Source organism: Vulpes vulpes, unplaced genomic scaffold (genome assembly GCF_048418805.1).
Source record: "Vulpes vulpes isolate BD-2025 unplaced genomic scaffold, VulVul3 u000000714, whole genome shotgun sequence".
Taxonomy (NCBI): domain Eukaryota; kingdom Metazoa; phylum Chordata; class Mammalia; order Carnivora; family Canidae; genus Vulpes; species Vulpes vulpes.
In genome coordinates this window covers 231665-252944 of record NW_027325749.1, presented here as the reverse complement: position 1 = coordinate 252944, position 21280 = coordinate 231665, and the positions used below count along the sequence as shown (strand labels likewise).

Genomic DNA, 21280 nt, shown 5'->3' with positions numbered 1-21280 from the left:
TGTTTTAGACAATTTGCACTTGGTGAGCACACACGGCATGACGCCCCCCCCCCCCCCCCCCAGACGCCGCCCCGGTCCAGGCAGGCCCTGCGCGGAGCACACGGGGCCCCAGGGGCAGGGGCAGGGGTCACAGCAAACCCCAGACTGGGGTCGCCTTTATCTGTAGACGTCTCCGTGTGCACCTTAGAGAAGGGGGTGCCCTGTGTCCGCAGCCCCCCACCCCATCCCCTCACCCACCGCCCCCACGCCATCCCCCTGCATCACCCCCCACACCATCCCCCACAACCCCAGACCCCCACCCCTACACTATCGGTCCCGCCCCCACCCCCACCCCACCCCACCCCCACGAGGACGCGGTGCAGCTGCCCCCTGTGGGACATGCTCAGCCTCCCCGGCCACCTTGGGGTTCTCTGGACGGCCTGCTCCCGTCAGAAGCCCGGGTGTCCCGCAGAGTCCCCAGGGGCCGCGGGGGGGTGGGGAAGGCAGGGAGCCCCCCGACAGGGGCTTGCAGGTGGGTGGAGCATAGGGTGCAGCTACCTGTGTGTGCAGCGGGCGGGGTGTGTGGGAGCCCGGGACCCCAGGGGTGACCTGCAGGGGCGCCAGGGGCGGGGCTGGGGATACGCCAGGCATGGGTGGCTGGGCTTCCCGGGCGGGCCGCTCGGACCGTCTCCCCACGAGAACTCGGTGCTCCTCCCTGCAGGGAACCTGCTGCCCCCCGGGGCCCCCGCGGCCCTCAGAGCGCGGCCGGGTCAGGCTGACCTGTGACCCCCGGCCCGCGGGGAGCCGGCCTCCAGCAGCCCGGGCCCGGGGGCCGCGGAGCCGGGGTGCAGACTCAGGCCGCCGTGCGGGGGGGCATCGGGCGGCTCCTGGCAGCGCTGAGGGGGCCGCACCCCGTACCCCCCCGTGCTCACATAGTGACCCCAGGGGTTCGCAGCCTGTATCGGGGTCACACCTGCACGACGTTCCCTGCTCTCCTCACGGCGGCTCAGACCTGGAGCCCCGAGATGCTCTGGGATGGGCGGGCCCGGGGTGCCCCCCACAGAGTCCAGCCCAGGGACACCTGGGAAGACCTGGGGGTGCGCTCAGGGCCACGGATGCCCCGGCTGCGTGGGCTCGGGGCAGGGGTCACGTGGGGCTGGTGGTGTTCCCGGGACACGGGGCCGGGCCAGGCCAGGGCAGCGGAGGAGAGGCGTCAGGGGCTGCGGGGACCGGGGCAGGGGGAGCGCTGGCTCCCATGGGGGCGTGCGGGGGGGGGGGGGCCGCTCCAGGGCTGGAGGCCCGGGGCGCTGGCGGCGCTGGGGGAGCCCGGAGCTGCACACCCCACGGCGGGAGCCGCTCGGAGGCGTCGGACACCCCAGGGTGCACTGAACCCCCGGCACGCTGCACGTGTGAGGTCGCCGCCTGTCCCCGTGCGCAGACCTGACCCCGGAGATCGGCCCCCGCGGAGGGGCCCTGCGGGCCGCGGGGCCTGCGGGGCGGGTGTCGGCACCTCGGCGGCCTCGCTGGGCGGGGGCTGACTGAGCAGAGCCCCCCACTGTCCCCCCTCCTAGGCAGCGAGCCCTGTTCTGCGTACTGGCAGCCTACTCGCTGTACGACACGGTGAGTGTCCCTGCCCCCGCCTCCTGCCCCGCGGGCGGCCTTGTCCTGAGTGGTGGTGACCAGCGGGACTCACAGTGATGGCCCCGGCTCCACGGCCCCCGAGATGCCGGGGAGGGTCTCTCTCCTCCGGGACGGGCAGGGGGCGGGGTGCAGACCTCCCAGGGGAGGCAGGGCCTGCGTGCCCGAGGGCCGGGGCTGCCCGGGGCCCCCGCGTGCACCGCGGCCGTCCTAGAGCTCGGGTCTGGACCCTGACAGACGGCACTACCGACGAGAGCCCGGGCGGGGAAGGCTCCCACTCCCCCGAAGGGAACGAGGCCGAGGCGCCCAGGAGGCCGCCCCCTTCCACGGCGCATTCCAGAAGGGTCCCCGAGGACCCCAGCTCACACGCTCCCCGGGCCCCGCGGGGTGTCCTGGCCCAGCTCCCCTCGTGGGACCTGCCAGGGGCCACAGTCAGGCCCCCCCACCCCCCCGCCGACCTGCCCTCTGGGGGGTCTCCAGACCTGGCGGGTCCCCTACAGCCTGGCACAGCTCACGGAGGCCCCTCCTGCTGGCCTGAGGACGGGGGTCCTGGCACGGCGGCCGCAGGGCTCGGTAGCGGGGCCCGGGGTGCTCGCGCCCCAGCTGGTCCGGGTGGCCCTCACCTGCTCCCCCGCCCTCTGGGAGCCCCCTCCGGGAGCCCGGGCTGGGAGGGAGCCGGGGGAGCCTGACGCCCGCGGGGAGGGCTCAGAGGGGGCCTCGGGGCGCACGCCCTCCGTGGGGCTCTGGCTCTTGCAGGAGGTGGGCTACTGCCAGGGCATGAGCGAGATCGCGGCCGTCCTCCTCATGTTCCTGCCCGAGGAGGACGCCTTCTGGGCGCTGGCCCAGCTGATGGTGGGCGACCGGCACTCCATGCACGGTAGGGGCCCGCCGGGGAGCTCAGGAGGGCCTCCCTGCAGGCTGCTGCACCGGGGGGCAGGCGGGGACCCCCCAGCTCGCCCCCCCACGGGCAAGGGCCCCGCCTCCCCGGTGGCCTCGGGGTCCCGGAGCCACGGCCACCCGCCCCACCGTCTGCAGGCCAGGCACGCACTCCCGTTGCTCCCCCAGCCTCCCGCCGGGCTGCCGGCTTGTCCCCCAGGCCCCCCTGCCAGCCCACGGCCACACGGGGCCCAGGGGGCAGCGTCTCCCCCTCCCGGGGGCCCCCAGCCTCACTCCCAAGCCCCACAGCAGAGGGCCGTGCACGCCCATCACCCTCCCCGTGGCCTGCACCCGCTGCCCCTCGGGGCTGGGGACCCGCCTGTCCCCGCGGCGGCCCCCGCAGGAGAGAGGGTGCTGGGTCAGCCGGGCCCGGTCCTCAGCCCCCAGCCCACGCCCCGCGGGGTCTCTGTGAGGACGAGGGTCCCCGGGCCCCGCGCCCCCGGCCTGGGAGGCAGGCCCTGCCCTCTGGGAAGAGCGGATCCAGCCAGGGCTCCGAGGGCGGTGGGCGCACGGGGGTCAGGGCGTGGCGGGGAGGCCCCTGCCCCGACACCCCCCACCCCGCCTGGTGCAGGAGGAGGCCCTGACCGTGGGGGCCTGGGGCCTTCTCAGGCTTCTTCGTCCCGGGCTTCCCGAAGCTCCTCAGGTTCCAGAGACATCACGAGCGGGTCCTCCAAAGAGCTCTCCCGGACCTGAGGAAGCACATGGCGAGTGGGGGCGAGTGGGAGCTCCTGAGGCTCCGTCCCCGGAGCCCGGGGCAGGGGGTGGGGGGCATGGCCCTCCCTCCGAGCTGCCCAGAGTTGGGGTCACGTTCCTCCCCCTGGGGCCCGGGGGCGCCCTCGGGGCTGGGCTGGGCCGTGGGGAGCGCGTCCACCCGGCTCCAGGGGCCGCGGCGTGGGGCCTGAGCACCCCCTGCCCTCCCGCCAGGACGAGGAGCAGATGTCCACCGGCATCTACAGCCCCAAATGGTTTCTCCAGTGCTTCCTCGGCCGGGTGAGGCCCGCCCCCGGGACCCCCGCTCCCGGACCTGCCCCCTGCCCCCGGGGAGGGCCCAGCTCAGCCCCACCCTCCAGACGAGCCAGGCCCGACCCCGGGGTCCTGAGGCTGAGGCTGAGGCTCGCAGCCCAGCCCGTCCTGGAGAAGCCCAGAGGGTCCCTGGACGAGGTCCCGGGGGGCGGCCCGTCTCTGCCTCAGCTCCCCCGGGGGAGGCCGGGTCAGCCCGGGGTGTGGACGGGCCCTCGGCCCATCGGGCGGCCAGCCTGGGGTCCTCTCGAGGCGTGGTGTCTGTCGTCAAGTGCGGGCAGAGTCTGTGCCCCCAGGGGTGCGGGAGGTGCTGGCCGGGGTCGGAACCCGGAGCGGCCGGGAGTCCCTGATCTCCCTGGGAGGAGGGCACGGACGGGGAGGCGGGGGGCGGGGGGCGGGGGGCGGGGGGGGGCGCTGCGGGGCCTCGTCGCAGGCAGCCGGGGGCCAGATGGCAGGCCTAGCCTAGCCCCAGCCGAGCCCCCCAGGGGCCCTGCTCAGGCCGCTCCTCCCACCCCGCCGTCCCCCTAGACCCCCTTCTCGCTCACCCTGAAGCTGTGGGATGCCTACGTGTTGGATGGGGAGAGGGTGCTCACGGCCATGGCCTATACCATCCTCAAGGTGCACAGGAGTAAGTGAGCCCCCGGGAGCCCAGGTGTGCCGGGGGCGGGGGGCAGGGGCGGTGACCCTGGGCTCTGAGCAGCACCCAGACCTGGGGCGGGGGGACGGCGGGGCAGGCGGGTGCAGCGGGGCTCCCCGAGTGGAGCAGCGGGCAGGGGCCACCGCGGCCAGCGCACTGCCCGCGGCGCTCCTGGGCACAGCGGGACCCCAGCCGCTGGCCTGGGGGCCCCGGGGGCCCCAGGGCGGGGCCCTCTGGGTCTGACTCTCGCCCACCGCCCAGAGCGCCTCCTGAAGCTGCCCCTGGAAGGGCTCCGGGAGTTCCTCCAGGACTCTCTGGCCCAGCCCTGGGCCCTGGAGGACGAGGCCGTGCTGAGACACCTTCGGGCCTCCATGACCCAGCTCCGCAGGATGCGGTGCGACCTGCCCCCGCCAGGTGGGCTCAGGGCCCCGGCCCCTCCCGACTCGGCCTGCTGGGGCCGCCCACAGGGGACAGAGCCCCCGGGGCCCCCGTCCTCATCTCTGGGGCTCTCCTCTTCTGCTCCAGCCTCGGGGACCCCAGGCCAGGGCTGGGCGGGCGGGTACCCACTGCAGGGCCCGGGCAGCAGTGTGGGGGGCTGAGCACAGGGTCAGGCCGGGGGGGGGGGTCACGCGGGAGCCGTGAGGACCCCCGGGGCCCCCAGCGGGGGACACACAGCCTGCTGGAGACGCTGACCCCGTCGGCCTCTTTCCAGCGGGACCTGAGGAGTTCCCCACGAGGCCCCTGGGCCTGGAGCCAGTGTCCCCGGCGCCCGGGCCTCTCCTCCCTTCTCCGGCCTCTGAGCCACCGCCCAGGGTGGAGGAGCCGGCCTCCCCGGGCCCAGCCGCCCGGCCTGAGCCGCCCGGACCCCCTCCCGGCCAGGCCATCGTCCAACTTGCCCCCCAGCCCCGGCGGTGGAACTCCCTCCCCACCCTCCCGGGGCAACAAGGCGGTGCAGGCAGGCGGCCCCGGGACACGGCGGGCTTCAAGACAGAAAACGGGGTCTCCTTCCATTTGGCACCTGCCTGGGCCACCCCAGAGGCCCCGCGACGGACCGGGCCCTGGAGCACCCCCGGGACTCCCATCACGCGGTCCCCCCAGCCCCCTAGGGATGACGCTGTCGGGCCCAGGACACCCTTCCTGCCCCGCGGCCACTGCAGCTCGTGCCCCTCGCTGGGCAGTGACGGGCACAGCCAGGGCAGAGCCAGGGCGGCGCTGAGCCCGCTGCCCCGAGGCCCCGCACAGGCCCGGGACCCTCTGCCCCCCGCGTCCACGGGGCAGCTCGATGCTCGCGGGCCTCGGGGGCAGAGCGTGGCGGTGAGGGCGGGGGCCCGGAGGCTCCGGCCCGCCGTCACCGTGCCCTGCCTCGTCTCGCTGTGCCTCCCGGAGGGCGGCACCGCCCGCACGGGACACCAGCCCCTGACCCAGAGGGACCTGGGCTGGCCTGGCCCCGGGCTCTGTGGGGGCAGGGGCGACTCGAGCGCCTGCCCCAGGCCCAGCGCTAATGGGATCCAGCGCCCCGGGGCCCTGGCCAGGCCTGCGTTCTGGCCCCGGGCCGAACGAGCCCTCTCACAGCAGGATGGGGCCTCCTGGGCCCTGGGCGTGCCCCACAGATCCAGGTCGCTGACCTAGGGCAGCCCTGGGGATCCCGGGACACCCCAGGGCAGGGCAGCGGGGGCAGGCCCGTGGGCCCCACCCACACCCCCACCCCCACCCCCACCCCCACCCACACCCACACCAGGAGGCAGGCTCCTCCACGCGCTGGGGCTCCAGCAGTCAGTCACCCGGCCCCAGGGGGCCCGAGGCCGGGGTCCAGCTGCCCTGCGGGGACCCAGCGCAGGAGCCCATGGGCCGCAGGTCCACGTCAGCCCTGCCGCCCCCAGAACCGCCTCTCACCGCCCCGACCTCAGGACACGCGCCCCCACCCGGAGTCGAGTCCGCACAGGCTCCCAGGCGGGGGACTCCAGCACCCGCACCCCTGTGGGATTCCCGCTTTCCTCTAAGGACAGGAAGGTCTCCCAGGGGAAGGCGCGCACCCTCGGCTCTGAGCCCCTGTTTGCTGTTGCAAGTTCAATAAAGTGTTGTTGTGTGAGAGGGCACGGCCGGCTCGTTTCTGCGTCTCCCGGAGCTCTGTGCACGGGGTGCGGAGACACCCCCAGAGAGGAGGAGGGGGCGCCGCCCAGGCCCCGACCAGCCCCTGCGGGGGCGCCGCCAGGCACACACGGCTGACGTCCCCACGTGCCTTCCCGGGGCGGCCAGACGCCAGGGTCAGGACCCCGCAGACTCTACTGCGACTCAGCCTGCGCCCGCGGCCAGGACGGGCCTGGGACAGAGTGACAGCCGGGGAGCCTCAGGTCACCAGGGTCTGTGCTAAGCGCCCTGGGAGGTCTGTGCCCCCTCTGTCCAGGGGGCCTGGGCTGCCCGGGCTCCGGGGCGCTTCCTCCCCTCCCCGCCCCGGGCCTGTGCGCCTGGGGCACAGAGGGCCTGCGGGGCGGTCAGCGTGGCCCCGGAGCGGACGTCAGGACAGCAGGCCCTTGCAGCTCTCACACCTGGGCCACCCTCACCGGGCGGGCTCAGCGTGCACACCCGGTGCTGCTGGATCCCTCGCACCAGAGTGTGGAGGGCACCCTGCACGCCCTGGAGAGTAGGGGCTGGGTGAGCGCGGGGCTCGGCCTGGGGGCAGGCAGCGCAGGGGACCGAGGGACCCCGGCCCCGTCCCCACCCCGACTCCCACACACACACACACACAGGCAGCCCCAGGGCTCCCCCCACGGGCAGCCGGCCCCTCAGGAGCTCCCCCCAGGGCGGCCCCGAGGTCTGGCTCCCCGCTGGAGAGGCATCGGGGAGAAGAGAAGCGGCCGGCGCTCGGCGGGGACCCGCTGCCACCCACGGGAATGTGGCCGAGCCGGACCTTCCAGCTCAGCCGACCCCCCGGCGGGACGGGACGGCACGGGACGGGACGGCACGGGACGGCACGAGGGGGCCCGGGTCGGCCGGGAGAACCCAGCTAGCCGCCCAGCGCCAGCACCGGAAATGATGGTGTTTCAACCGTTTCGGCGTCAGGACGACGCGGCCCGAGGATCAGATCGCGGCACGGCGACAGACAGGCACACACCCCAAACCCAACAAACGTCGGAATCCCCCGACTGTTGTCAGACAGCAGCCGGACGGTTACAGACGGGACGCTGGGGTCCCCGGTAGGACACACGGAGGACGCTCCAGACCACGGCTGCAGAGGCGCTGGAGGCCCGGGGATGCGCCTGCGGGTGCCCACGGGGAGCGCGGGGCGGTGGGAAGCACCCTACAGAGGGGGGCCCCTCCTGGGAAAGGACGCCGGGTCCCCGCGAAGGCTCCCGATGCTGACAGCTGTCCCCCTCTCCTTCAGCTTCTGGTTCCCCCCCGCCCCATTTTGCTCTTCCTGATTCTCCGTCGGCCTCCGCCCTGCATCCGAGCCACTGACCACACGGGCTTCTTTAGGACGTCGGGTCCCAAAAGGAGGCCGAGCTCTGGCTCCCGGGATCGGGAAGGACCATCGCCGAGGTTTATGCTGATCCCCCCGAGCTCGTGCCTTCCCGGCTCTTCTGTCCTGCAGAACGAGGGGAGGCACGGGCCTTACGGGGAAGGAGGCCCACTCCCACTCGGGCGGGACCGTCCCTCGTGGGGGACCCCGTCATCTGGGCCCGGGAGAGCGAGCGGGGCCATCAAGAACAGGTCGCAGGCTAGACATGGTCCGCTCTGAGGTTTGTCCTGAAGCGAGCACTCCCCTTCCACGTCACGCTGTCTTAGTTCATCCATTTATTATTTGTTAAAGGTTTTACGTTTATGTCCTCTCTACACCCAACACGGAGTTCCAGCTCACAGTCCTGACATCAAGGTCCCCCGACCAGGCCGGCCAGGCGCCCCAGGGCCATGTTTCTCATCTCTTTGCTGGCTCGCCTATCTCTGCACCCAGCTGGGACATCGAGTCCACGACGGGGGAGCTTTAGCTACCTCCGAACCCGCAAGAACCCGGAACGTTCTCGCTGTGTCCCCATCCTAGAACGACCTTCGCCGTCGAATAGCAACTCAAATAAATCGGCAGCCAGCCCAATGACTCCTGGCCAAGGAAACGGCCAACTTGTCACGTGTGTGGGCCCCGCTCCCTGGGCTCCCGGGGCTCCCGGGGAGGCTCCGCTTTCTTTAACATCGACCAAGGTCCCAATGACTCCACCGCACCTCGACGCCGGGGCTCAGTTTCTGCCCTGACACGACACAGGCAGCACGTCGGCTTCAGTTACTCCCTGTCAATCAATCAAAGGGAGCCTGGCCGCTCTCGGGGTGGTTGGGGTGGTTGGTAAGAACACGCGACTCTTGTTCTTGGGGCGGAGAGTTCAAGCCCCATGTGGGTGTAGAGATGACAGAAAAATAAAATCTTAAAAAGAAAATCAGTCAGTCGGTCTGGGGGAGACACAGCCCCGGATCCCACAGGGGCAGGGAGCCAGCTGACGGGTCTACGCACACTATTAGAAGCAGCAGAGCACAAAGTCAGAACTTCCAGAAGTCTGCTAGAGGGGGGGACACGCCGGCCTCGACGGTGCTCGGGAGGCGAAGTGGGGGGCGGCCCCTGGAGCGACAGGGTGGGCTCAGGGTCCCCGGGGTCCCAAGGACGGTGGCGCCAACGGTTCCCAGGCCCAGGAGCGGGGACCCCGGCCGAGGGCCGCGGGACTAGGGCCAGCTGTCTGCCCTGTGTGGCCACAAACTGCAAACCCCTGTGCGGTCACGGGGCCGCGTCCCTGGGCCGGGCCAGCAAAGGCCAGAAGTGGGAGGAGACCCTCCCGGGCGGGAGGAGCACGGGTCTCCCCCAGGGCAGCCCCTAAAACTTGGAGGTTTGAAACTCAGTCACTCGTCCGAGATAAAAAGAAAAAAAACAAAACAAAACAAAACTCGGACACAGGCAGGGTGAACGCAGGGTTCTGACAGACAGAAACGGTGGAGACAAGAGGGCTTGATGGCACATCAGAAACTATATGCCAATAGGACAACCTACAAGAAATGGACACCATGACACTATATATAGAAAACTACAAAAATGAACAAACAAAAAATTGTTAGAACCGGTAAATGAATTCAGTAAAGTCACAGGATACATAATTAATGCACAGAATTCTGTTGCATTCCTATACCTCAGTAAGAAGGTAAGAAAAAGAGAAACTAAGACATTAATAAAAATAAATTTAAAATGAAACAAAAAATAATATTATACTTAAGAAAAAACCTAAGGAAACAGCTATAAAAACTTACTCTGAAGACGATGATGGAAAGAAATCGATGACACAAAGAAACGGGAAGAGACGCTCCACACTCGTGGACTGAAAGGGTACGAAGTGTCTTCACAACCGAGAGCAGCCCAGACATTCCTATGAACCCTATCAAAATGCCCCCAGCATTTCTCACAGAGCTAAGATAAATGATCTTCAACTTTGCATGGAACCTCAAAAGACCCCAGACAGGCGAAGCAGCCTTGCAAAAGAAAAGCAAAGTAGGAAGCTTCACATCGCTAGATTTCCAGTTATGTCACAAAACTGTTGTGATGAAGACAGTACGGTCCTGGCACGACAACGGACACACAGACCGAGAGCACAGAGCAGACCTCCCAGAAATGAACCCACAACTATGTCGTCGTTTAATCCTTGATAAAGCTGGAAAGAATATCCAGTGGGGAAAAAAATCTACAAATGGTGTTGGAAAAACTGGATAGACACAAGCCAAAGAATGAAATTTCTAGTTTTTGATTTTACTTTTGTGTGTGGCTAAATTCCTAGAAAATATATAACCTACCAAAACTGACACATAGAGAAATAGAAAATTTGAATAGACCAATTCTCAGCGAAGCTGTTGAGTAATAGGAAAAAAATTCCCAAAACGCAGAAGTCCACGACCAGATGGCTTCATGAGTGAATTCTATGAAACATTTAAAGAAGTATTAAAGCCTAGAAAGAGTATTATGCTAAGCACAATATGCCAACCCTAACCCTAACCCTGACCCTGACCCTGACCCTGACCCTGACCCTGACCCTGACCCGGAAGCCTCCCCGCGGGTCCTGAGGAGGCCGGGCCCCTGTGGGCGTGGACGCGACCCCCACACGGCTGTTTCCCGTCTGTTGACTACGTGGGACTCCCAGCGCTGAGAGGGCACCTCCGTGGCTTGTTCCTGCTCTCGGGGGAGACGATTTCAGGTCGTCACCCTCGGGGATGACGTCAGCTGCGGGCCTTCCTTCGCGGCCTCTCCTCTGTTGACAGACCTTTCCTAAAACCCCCTGTGCTTTTCATGCTTTGTTCTGTCAAATGCGTTTTCTGCGACTCTTGAGGGGATCGTCTCCTTTCTCTTTGTTTTTGTTGTTTTTTTAAAGATTTTATTTATATATCCTTGAGAGACACCGAGAGACGAGAGAGAGAGAGAGAGAGAGAGGCAGAGACACGGGCAGAGGGAGAAGAAGGCTCCGTGCAGGGAGCCCGATGTGGGACTCGATCCCGGGACTCCAGGATCACGCCCTGGGCCGAAGGGAAGGCAGGCGCTGAAGCGCTGAGCCCCGCCGCCCCCCTCCGCCCCGGGCCGCCCCATGTCCTTTCTCTGGTTAACGGGATGGATCGTGCTGAGTGATCAGAGGGGCCGCGGGGGGCAGGTGGGCAACGTGGATGAACAAATAGGGAAAGCTACAAGCGTGTGGTTCTAAATAAAGGAATCCCGGAAATTTAGAAAGTACGGCCTGGCAATAGAGTCAGGACCGTGGGGACAACTCGGTACGGGGACAGACGGTGACGCCGCTTCTCGCGGGGAGAGCTGAGCGAGGCACAGAATTGTCAAGTCGCCAGCTGTAGCCCTGAAACTACTGTCCCCTTGGGTGTCGACGGCACCTCAATAGATACCAAGGAAAAGGGGTTTCCGGTGGGAATCCCGGTGGGTCCGTGAAAGGCATTTACACGGTCGTGACGCACACGAAGGCGCCTCTGCAGAGGGGATCCAGATGCTCACGTGTCTTCATGTTAATGTTTAGAAGATGTACTTGGGAGACGGTGCGGGGGGCAGGGGCGGAGGGACAGGGGGAACCTGGAGCGGACTCCTCACCCACCGGAGACCGAGCCCCACCCGAGGCTCCACGCCACAACCTGGAGATCCTGGCTTGAGCCAAACTCAAGAGTCGACGTGGAACCGACGGACGGAACCACCCAGGAGCCCCTCAAATGCTCCTAACTGCAACCCCACGCTGTGAACCCTGGGGGGCGGAGGGGGGCATCTGTGACCCCCAGTCTGCCTTGAAGGGCGGGAGGCCTGCAGGGCCCGAGGATGGGAACTGAGGATGCGGGAGGCTGCCTGCATCGCCTTCCCGCCCGGCGTGGGGACAGGACCCTCCCCCGGGACCCTCGGCCACCAGGGTGAGGGCTGAGTGCTGATTGGACCCCGCCTGCCCACAGTGATGATGCGGGACCCCGCTCTGGGCGGAACTGTGGTGCCCCCGGGTTCCACCGCTGCCTGGTGCCCACTCTGCGTCCGCAGACCTTCGGAGGCACCGGTGCTCCGGATCTGGCTCGCAGCGACCCGACTCTCCTGCTCTCCCCAGTAGCCCAGGACTCGTCTCTCCTCAGTACCCCCACCCTCCCACTCTCCCCAGTACCCCGCTACTCCCACTCTCCCCAGTACCCCCACCCTCCCACTCTCCCCAGTACCCCCACCCTCCCACTCTCCCCAGTACCCCGCTACTCCCACTCTCCCCAGTACCCCCACCCTCCCACTCTCCCCAGTACCCCCACCCTCCCACACTCCCCAGTACCCCAGTGCATAAAGAGGAGGCGCCCACACAGCGACAGGTCACAGGTGAGTGGCAGCTGATCCCTGATCCCCGCGGGGGCCACAGTGGGGCCTGTGGATCCGCGTGGGGGCACAGGCCTCCCGCGCTGGGGTCCACAACACCCCGACCCCCATGCGATGACCGTGAGCAGCTCCCACAGCCCTTCCACAGCCCCACGGGGTGAGAGCGGCCACCCTGCTGCCCCCGTCCAGGGAAGGAGGCTGCAGTCGGAACTCAGGCAGCTCCCCCGGGACCCCCGCTCCCCTGTAAGCCCTCTGCTGTGCAGGCACCCAAGCCATGACCTTTCCAGCCTGTCCTAGACGCATGGACCCCGACAGGGGTGACTGTCACCCCCCCATCCCGCCCTGCGCCCGCTGGGTCCCCCTGGCCCGTGAGCAGGCTTGCTCTTCAGGCTCCAAAGAACGTGGAGTCCCTCGTGCTCCCCCAGGGCCCCCCTCAGGCTATTCACACATCGCTGCCCTCAGGGTGGGGAGTTCGGTCGCACTCTTGCTGGCATCAGGTTTTAATTTTGATGAAGTCCAGTCCGTCGCTTTCTCCCCTTGGTCGTGTGCTTGTGGAATCTCGGAGAAACCTTCCATTCCCGCCCCCCCCCCCCCAAGCCCGCAGGGACACTCGCTGGCCGGCCCACCCACCACCATCTCTGCGCCGGCCCCGGGCTGGGAGACGTCACCCCCGAGCATCAGGTGGGCAGTTCCCCGGAGCCCCTGGGTCCCCCGCCCGTGTGCTCCTGATACCGGGGTGGGAGCGCTCTGTGACCCCAGCGTGACGGCGTGCCCTGGGACAGTGGCTGGGAAGGTGGACTGTCGGTGGGCGACGGACAGACAGGCAGCGAGGGCCCGTGTGTGATGCCTGTGCCCCTCGGGGCTACGGGGTTGTCTCCGGCTCCGGTCAGACAGAGGGGCGCCCGCCCACGGGGAGCACCCGGACGCATGTGTCCTCGGAAGGTTCTCACGCGCCGTCATCCTTGGATGTGTTTGGATTGCAGCACGATGCAGGAGGACCCGGAGACCCTGCTGGCCTTGCAAAGGGCCAATATCGTGGCCCAGTACCATCAGGTGAGGCCCAGAAGGGACCATAGACACTACACACCCACGACAGGGGGGACCGTACCTGCAAGAGCAGGTGAGGCTCAAGAGGGGATCAGAGCCAAGGATGAGCCAGGTCAGCCCAGGCAAGGACCACAGTCACCAGGAACAAGTGAGACCCTGGGGATGGTCCCGGTGTCAGTAGCAACTAAGGGTCCATCCTGGATCCTCGTCATTGGTAGCGGAGGAGCCCAGGCACCAGGTACAGGTGAGGCCCGGGTGGGGACCAGAGTCACCAGGTCCAGATGAAGACCACAGCTACCAGGTCCAGGTGAGCCCAGGTGGGGACCAGAGTCACCAGGTTCAGGTGAGGCCAAGGTGGGGACCACAGTCGCAGATCCACATGAGGCTCAGGTGGAGACCAGAGTCACCTGGGTGAAGCCCACTTGGGGACTAGAGTCACCAGGCCTGGGTGAGGGCCAGGTAGGGATCAGAGTCACCAGGTCAAGTGAGGCCCAGGTGGGGACCACAGTCGCCGGGTCCGGGTGAGGCCCAGGGGGGGATCGTCACTGATAGACAGAAGCAGGTGAGGCTGCCAGGCTGCGCCCACTCTGGCGCCCGGCCAGTCTCAGAGGGTCGGCGCTCCCTCAGGATCCAGGGGAGGGAGGAGCCCTTCTGCTCCCTCCTGTCTCTGTCCCCACTCCCCTGCTCTGATCGGTCCCCACCACGGAGCCCCCTCTGTTGCAGGCGCCCCAAGCAGGGTCTCCGCAGGACCTGTCACTGTGCAAGGTCGCCGACCACCAGGGCTTTCTGCAGTGAGTCCCCTGGACACCCCTCATCCATCCCAGGGCGGGTGGCCTTTGCAGGAACACCTCTCTGGAGGCTGACCCCCCCGCCCCCAGGTCGGGACCTGGTCCCCTGGAGCCCTCTGAGGGCCATGTCTGCGCTGGGTTGCAGCTGAGACACCCCGGAGGCCGACCCGGGACGTGGGCAGGAAGGGAGCTGGGCCCGGGGGAGGCCCCTGGACACTCAGAGGAGGGGCCCCCACGCCTGCTTTGGGCAGGCCCAGGTGTCAGCCTGCTGCATCCGGGGGTGGTGGTGGGGTGGGGTGTCCAGTCCCTTCAGCAGGGGATCCCGCCCGTGAGGGGCTCTGGGGCCGGGGCGTGCTCTCCGTAGGGGGACGGCCTGGTCTGGGCCGAGTCCGCAGGGGTGCTCTCGCCCACACCCGAAGGCTTTTGCGGGGCTGCAGGTGGATGCCGGGGACCAGGCCAGCGCAGGGAGGGGGGGGGGGGCCGCAGAGGGAGGCCCCGACCAGGCAGGAGGAGGCAAGAGGAGGAGGGGGCTGCCCTGGGCGGGAAGGAGGGAGGGGACAGCCCAGTGGCCTAGGTCGCAGGGGACGAGGCTGATGGGTCAACAGCCCCACGAGAACCTGACGGACGCTGGAGACCCCAGGTGGGGCCCCCTCGGCCCTGCTCACGGCCCAGTGTCTGCTGGGATGGCTCAGGGGTGGTCGTGCTCAGGGGCTCCGACAGGACGGGAGGTGAAATGGGCCAGGGTGGCAGAGGGGACAGCAGAGAGGGGAGCCCGGGGACAGCAGGGGGACGGCCAGGGGGCAGGGGGAGGCCGGCTGGACGCTGGGCAGTCAGGCCCTGGGGAGGCGGGGGGACCTCAGCGGGACGGTCACGGGGCACCCGGGCCACGCTGACAGCTCTCGGGCTGGTCCATCGAGGAGGGGGGCAGGTCACCCCCTGGGGGCGCCGAGGGGTCCCCGCCCAGCCCACCACCGGCAAACACCCTCCTCAGACCCCCCAGACGCCGCCCCCGCCCGCCCTCAGGCCGCTGGCAGCCCCTGCCCTCCCCGGGGGAGCCCTGCCCTCCCCAGGACGCTGGGTGCAGACGGGGTGTGTGTGTGTGTGTGTGTGTGTGTGTGTGTGTGTGGCTGTGGGGCCGGGGCCTCAGGGCTCTGCGTCTCCTGCCTTCCAGGGACAGGGAGCTGCCCGACCCCAGCCCCCGCGAGGCCAAGGTGAGAGCCCGTCCTGGGCCCCGGGCAGGACGTGGGGGGGAGCTGGGGCCAGCTGTCTGCACCGCGTCCCCCAGGACATCCCCGGGCGTCTCCCCAGTCCCCCGTCCCAGCGCTGCACGGGCCGCCGGGAACGCACCCGAGACCCGGAGCCGCGGTCCGCGGGGGGCCCTGTGCCTTCCTGGCTCCTCCGGGTCCCGCGGGGCACTGGACGCGGCCCGAGCGCCCACCTCCCGCGGCGGGAGCCTCACCTGCGGCCCCCGCCTGTCCTCTCCCAGAAACTCCGCCAGGAGACCCGGCGCGCGGACAAATGGATAAAAATGCTCAAGCGATGGGACCACTACCTCCCCAGCGAGAAGGTGGGGCGCTGGGTGCCCCCGAGGGCTCTCCGTCCCGACGGGGCTGGGGGGCCGCCCTCAGTGTCCTCCTGCCCCGTCCTCGGGGGAGCCCCCTGCCTGGGGAGAGTCTGCTGGGAGCCCGGGCCTCCCTCCCCAGGCCCCGGGACGGCGGTGGGGGAGCGTCAGGTCGGGGCCAGGGTCCCTGCTCCTCGCGGGGGACGGGGGGGGGGCGGGGGCCCAGATCCAGGGAGACCCAGCCTCTCTGCAGACACCCTGGAGCCGACGCCGGAACCTTCTAGATGCCTCGTGTTCCCTGGGCTCCAAGGGGCCGCCCTGGGCCCCTCTCACCAGCACTGCCTTCCTCCCCGCAGCTGCGACGCCGGGTGTACAAGGGGGTCCCGCCCCAGGTGCGGGGACAGGTGTGGCTGCGATTGCTGAACGTCGACCAGGTTAAGGCCAGCAATGCCGGGAAATACCAGGTGGGACCCGACCCGTCTACTCCCCGTGGACCCTCGGTCCCCTCCCTGCCCAGGGCTGACCCTCCGTGACCCCTCCCCCCCCGGGGCTGAACTCCCGTGTCCCCTCCCCACCCGGGCTGATCCTCCACGTCCCCTCCCTGTCCAGGGCTGACCCTCAGTCCCCTCCCCGCCCACGACAGCTGGGCACAGGCCCTCACGCAGGCCCCGCGGGCACGGTGGGCACTCCCGCCGTCCCCGGCCTCCCAGGGGAAGGGTGGAGGTTCCTGCAGGACACACTCCTGTGGTGGCCCCGGGGCTCCCTGCCCAGGACGGCAGCTGCTGACAGGTCGGGGTCTGTGTCCCTGACGCCGGCTCCTCCTCCCGGGGTCTCCCCGCAGGCAATGAAGGAGGCGGCCCTGGTCTCCTCCCGGGACATCGTGCAGATCGACCTGGACGTCAACCGCACGTTCCGCAGTCACACCATGTTCTGGGACCGCTACGGGGTCGGGTGAGGCTGCTGGGCCAGCGGGGTTCGGGGGTCGGGGGCCCGGCCTGGGAGAGGCCCGGGGGCTTCTGTGCCGGGGACACGGGGTCTCCGAGGCCGGGGGGAGCGACGGCAGCAAACAACACACTGCCACGTGGTAGGGTGCTGGGGATGACCCCCGTGCCCCCAACCCCAGGGTCTCGGGGATGGGGAGGCCGCAGGACGGGGCCTCCAGGGGTCACCGTCTGAGCTGAACCCCAAGGGGGTGAGGGGCGGCCCCGTGAAGAGCAGGGGGCCGGGGTGGGGGCGTGGGGGGCACGAAGGGGACCTGGGGCCAGGGTGCATGGCCGCGGCTGGACCGGGACACGTGGACCCGACGAGGGTCGGACAGGTCAGGGTGACACCCACCCTCCGGTGCTTTATGTACTTCTGAATTCTGGGCATTTTGTTTTAGACAATTTGCACTTGGTGAGCACACACGGCATGACGCCCCCCCCCCCCCCCCCCAGACGCCGCCCCGGTCCAGGCAGGCCCTGCGCGGAGCACACGGGGCCCCAGGGGCAGGGGCAGGGGTCACAGCAAACCCCAGACTGGGGTCGCCTTTATCTGTAGACGTCTCCGTGTGCACCTTAGAGAAGGGGGTGCCCTGTGTCCGCAGCCCCCCACCCCATCCCCTCACCCACCGCCCCCACGCCATCCCCCTGCATCACCCCCCACACCATCCCCCACAACCCCAGACCCCCACCCCTACACTATCGGTCCCGCCCCCACCCCCACCCCACCCCACCCCCACGAGGACGCGGTGCAGCTGCCCCCTGTGGGACATGCTCAGCCTCCCCGGCCACCTTGGGGTTCTCTGGACGGCCTGCTCCCGTCAGAAGCCCGGGTGTCCCGCAGAGTCCCCAGGGGCCGCGGGGGGGTGGGGAAGGCAGGGAGCCCCCCGACAGGGGCTTGCAGGTGGGTGGAGCATAGGGTGCAGCTACCTGTGTGTGCAGCGGGCGGGGTGTGTGGGAGCCCGGGACCCCAGGGGTGACCTGCAGGGGCGCCAGGGGCGGGGCTGGGGATACGCCAGGCATGGGTGGCTGGGCTTCCCGGGCGGGCCGCTCGGACCGTCTCCCCACGAGAACTCGGTGCTCCTCCCTGCAGGGAACCTGCTGCCCCCCGGGGCCCCCGCGGCCCTCAGAGCGCGGCCGGGTCAGGCTGACCTGTGACCCCCGGCCCGCGGGGAGCCGGCCTCCAGCAGCCCGGGCCCGGGGGCCGCGGAGCCGGGGTGCAGACTCAGGCCGCCGTGCGGGGGGGCATCGGGCGGCTCCTGGCAGCGCTGAGGGGGCCGCACCCCGTACCCCCCCGTGCTCACATAGTGACCCCAGGGGTTCGCAGCCTGTATCGGGGTCACACCTGCACGACGTTCCCTGCTCTCCTCACGGCGGCTCAGACCTGGAGCCCCGAGATGCTCTGGGATGGGCGGGCCCGGGGTGCCCCCCACAGAGTCCAGCCCAGGGACACCTGGGAAGACCTGGGGGTGCGCTCAGGGCCACGGATGCCCCGGCTGCGTGGGCTCGGGGCAGGGGTCACGTGGGGCTGGTGGTGTTCCCGGGACACGGGGCCGGGCCAGGCCAGGGCAGCGGAGGAGAGGCGTCAGGGGCTGCGGGGACCGGGGCAGGGGGAGCGCTGGCTCCCATGGGGGCGTGCGGGGGGGGGGGGGGCCGCTCCAGGGCTGGAGGCCCGGGGCGCTGGCGGCGCTGGGGGAGCCCGGAGCTGCACACCCCACGGCGGGAGCCGCTCGGAGGCGTCGGACACCCCAGGGTGCACTGAACCCCCGGCACGCTGCACGTGTGAGGTCGCCGCCTGTCCCCGTGCGCAGACCTGACCCCGGAGATCGGCCCCCGCGGAGGGGCCCTGCGGGCCGCGGGGCCTGCGGGGCGGGTGTCGGCACCTCGGCGGCCTCGCTGGGCGGGGGCTGACTGAGCAGAGCCCCCCACTGTCCCCCCTCCTAGGCAGCGAGCCCTGTTCTGCGTACTGGCAGCCTACTCGCTGTACGACACGGTGAGTGTCCCTGCCCCCGCCTCCTGCCCCGCGGGCGGCCTTGTCCTGAGTGGTGGTGACCAGCGGGACTCACAGTGATGGCCCCGGCTCCACGGCCCCCGAGATGCCGGGGAGGGTCTCTCTCCTCCGGGACGGGCAGGGGGCGGGGTGCAGACCTCCCAGGGGAGGCAGGGCCTGCGTGCCCGAGGGCCGGGGCTGCCCGGGGCCCCCGCGTGCACCGCGGCCGTCCTAGAGCTCGGGTCTGGACCCTGACAGACGGCACTACCGACGAGAGCCCGGGCGGGGAAGGCTCCCACTCCCCCGAAGGGAACGAGGCCGAGGCGCCCAGGAGGCCGCCCCCTTCCACGGCGCATTCCAGAAGGGTCCCCGAGGACCCCAGCTCACACGCTCCCCGGGCCCCGCGGGGTGTCCTGGCCCAGCTCCCCTCGTGGGACCTGCCAGGGGCCACAGTCAGGCCCCCCCACCCCCCCGCCGACCTGCCCTCTGGGGGGTCTCCAGACCTGGCGGGTCCCCTACAGCCTGGCACAGCTCACGGAGGCCCCTCCTGCTGGCCTGAGGACGGGGGTCCTGGCACGGCGGCCGCAGGGCTCGGTAGCGGGGCCCGGGGTGCTCGCGCCCCAGCTGGTCCGGGTGGCCCTCACCTGCTCCCCCGCCCTCTGGGAGCCCCCTCCGGGAGCCCGGGCTGGGAGGGAGCCGGGGGAGCCTGACGCCCGCGGGGAGGGCTCAGAGGGGGCCTCGGGGCGCACGCCCTCCGTGGGGCTCTGGCTCTTGCAGGAGGTGGGCTACTGCCAGGGCATGAGCGAGATCGCGGCCGTCCTCCTCATGTTCCTGCCCGAGGAGGACGCCTTCTGGGCGCTGGCCCAGCTGATGGTGGGCGACCGGCACTCCATGCACGGTAGGGGCCCGCCGGGGAGCTCAGGAGGGCCTCCCTGCAGGCTGCTGCACCGGGGGGCAGGCGGGGACCCCCCAGCTCGCCCCCCCACGGGCAAGGGCCCCGCCTCCCCGGTGGCCTCGGGGTCCCGGAGCCACGGCCACCCGCCCCACCGTCTGCAGGCCAGGCACGCACTCCCGTTGCTCCCCCAGCCTCCCGCCGGGCTGCCGGCTTGTCCCCCAGGCCCCCCTGCCAGCCCACGGCCACACGGGGCCCAGGGGGCAGCGTCTCCCCCTCCCGGGGGCCCCCAGCCTCACTCCCAAGCCCCACAGCAGAGGGCCGTGCACGCCCATCACCCTCCCCGTGGCCTGCACCCGCTGCCCCTCGGGGCTGGGGACCCGCCTGTCCCCGCGGCGGCCCCCGCAGGAGAGAGGGTGCTGGGTCAGCCGGGCCCGGTCCTCAGCCCCCAGCCCACGCCCCGCGGGGTCTCTGTGAGGACGAGGGTCCCCGGGCCCCGCGCCCCCGGCCTGGGAGGCAGGCCCTGCCCTCTGGGAAGAGCGGATCCAGCCAGGGCTCCGAGGGCGGTGGGCGCACGGGGGTCAGGGCGTGGCGGGGAGGCCCCTGCCCCGACACCCCCCACCCCGCCTGGTGCAGGAGGAGGCCCTGACCGTGGGGGCCTGGGGCCTTCTCAGGCTTCTTCGTCCCGGGCTTCCCGAAGCTCCTCAGGTTCCAGAGACATCACGAGCGGGTCCTCCAAAGAGCTCTCCCGGACCTGAGGAAGCACATGGCGAGTGGGGGCGAGTGGGAGCTCCTGAGGCTCCGTCCCCGGAGCCCGGGGCAGGGGGTGGGGGGCATGGCCCTCCCTCCGAGCTGCCCAGAGTTGGGGTCACGTTCCTCCCCCTGGGGCCCGGGGGCGCCCTCGGGGCTGGGCTGGGCCGTGGGGAGCGCGTCCACCCGGCTCCAGGGGCCGCGGCGTGGGGCCTGAGCACCCCCTGCCCTCCCGCCAGGACGAGGAGCAGATGTCCACCGGCATCTACAGCCCCAAATGGTTTCTCCAGTGCTTCCTCGGCCGGGTGAGGCCCGCCCCCGGGACCCCCGCTCCCGGACCTGCCCCCTGCCCCCGGGGAGGGCCCAGCTCAGCCCCACCCTCCAGACGAGCCAGGCCCGACCCCGGGGTCCTGAGGCTGAGGCTGAGGCTCGCAGCCCAGCCCGTCCTGGAGAAGCCCAGAGGGTCCCTGGACGAGGTCCCGGGGGGCGGCCCGTCTCTGCCTCAGCTCCCCCGGGGGAGGCCGGGTCAGCCCGGGGTGTGGACGGGCCCTCGGCCCATCGGGCGGCCAGCCTGGGGTCCTCTCGAGGCGTGGTGTCGTCAAGTGCGGGCAGAGTCTGTGCCCCCAGGGGTGCGGGAGGTGCTGGCCGGGGTCGGAACCCGGAGCGGCCGGGAGTCCCTGATCTCCCTGGGAGGAGGGCACGCACGGGGAGGCGGGGGGCGGGGGGCGGGGGGCGGGGGGCGGGGCGCTGCGGGGCCTCGTCGCAGGCAGCCGGGGGCCAGATGGCAGGCCTAGCCTAGCCCCAGCCGAGCCCCCCAGGGGCCCTGCTCAGGCCGCTCCTCCCACCCCGCCGTCCCCCTAGACCCCCTTCTCGCTCACCCTGAAGCTGTGGGATGCCTACGTGTTGGATGGGGAGAGGGTGCTCACGGCCATGGCCTATACCATCCTCAAGGTGCACAGGAGTAAGTGAGCCCCCGGGAGCCCAGGTGTGCCGGGGGCGGGGGGCAGGGGCGGTGACCCTGGGCTCTGAGCAGCACCCAGACCTGGGGCGGGGGGACGGCGGGGCAGGCGGGTGCAGCGGGGCTCCCCGAGTGGAGCAGCGGGCAGGGGCCACCGCGGCCAGCGCACTGCCCGCGGCGCTCCTGGGCACAGCGGGACCCCAGCCGCTGGCCTGGGGGCCCCGGGGGCCCCAGGGCGGGGCCCTCTGGGTCTGACTC

The 21280-nt window shown here is 70.2% G+C and overlaps 2 protein-coding genes across 2 annotated transcripts in view; both read left to right on the top strand.

Moving 5' to 3' along the window:
- Positions 1-1559: 1559 nt before the first annotated feature.
- On the top strand, positions 1560-5915 carry LOC140596771 (uncharacterized). The gene is made up of 7 exons (XM_072745260.1): positions 1560-1599; positions 2374-2494; positions 3163-3257; positions 3478-3543; positions 4102-4201; positions 4472-4624; positions 4923-5915. The coding sequence occupies exons 2-7, from the start codon at positions 2395-2397 to the stop codon at positions 5837-5839; spliced, it is 1431 nt and encodes a 476-aa protein (XP_072601361.1). The 5' UTR covers positions 1560-1599; positions 2374-2394; the 3' UTR covers positions 5840-5915.
- Positions 5916-19154: 13239 nt separating this feature from the next.
- The window catches only part of LOC140596773 (uncharacterized), a 69211-nt gene continuing 67085 nt past the window's right edge, over positions 19155-21280 (top strand). Inside the window, exons 1-4 of the mRNA XM_072745262.1 lie at positions 19155-19320; positions 19989-20083; positions 20304-20369; positions 20926-21025. Coding sequence (XP_072601363.1) covers positions 19221-19320; positions 19989-20083; positions 20304-20369; positions 20926-21025 — 361 coding nt within the window. The 5' untranslated portion in view covers positions 19155-19220. The remainder of the gene's footprint in view (positions 19321-19988; positions 20084-20303; positions 20370-20925; positions 21026-21280) is intronic.

Excerpts from the sequence above, each read along its gene's own strand:
- LOC140596771 (XM_072745260.1), top strand. The coding sequence starts at position 2,395 with ATGAGCGAGATCGCGGCCGTCCTCCTCATGTTCCTGCCCGAGGAGGAC. Across the intron at positions 3,258-3,477 it reads CGGACCTGAGGAAGCACATG|GACGAGGAGCAGATGTCCAC; the intron begins GCGAGTGGGGGC and ends CCCTCCCGCCAG. Across the intron at positions 4,625-4,922 it reads GTGCGACCTGCCCCCGCCAG|CGGGACCTGAGGAGTTCCCC; the intron begins GTGGGCTCAGGG and ends GCCTCTTTCCAG.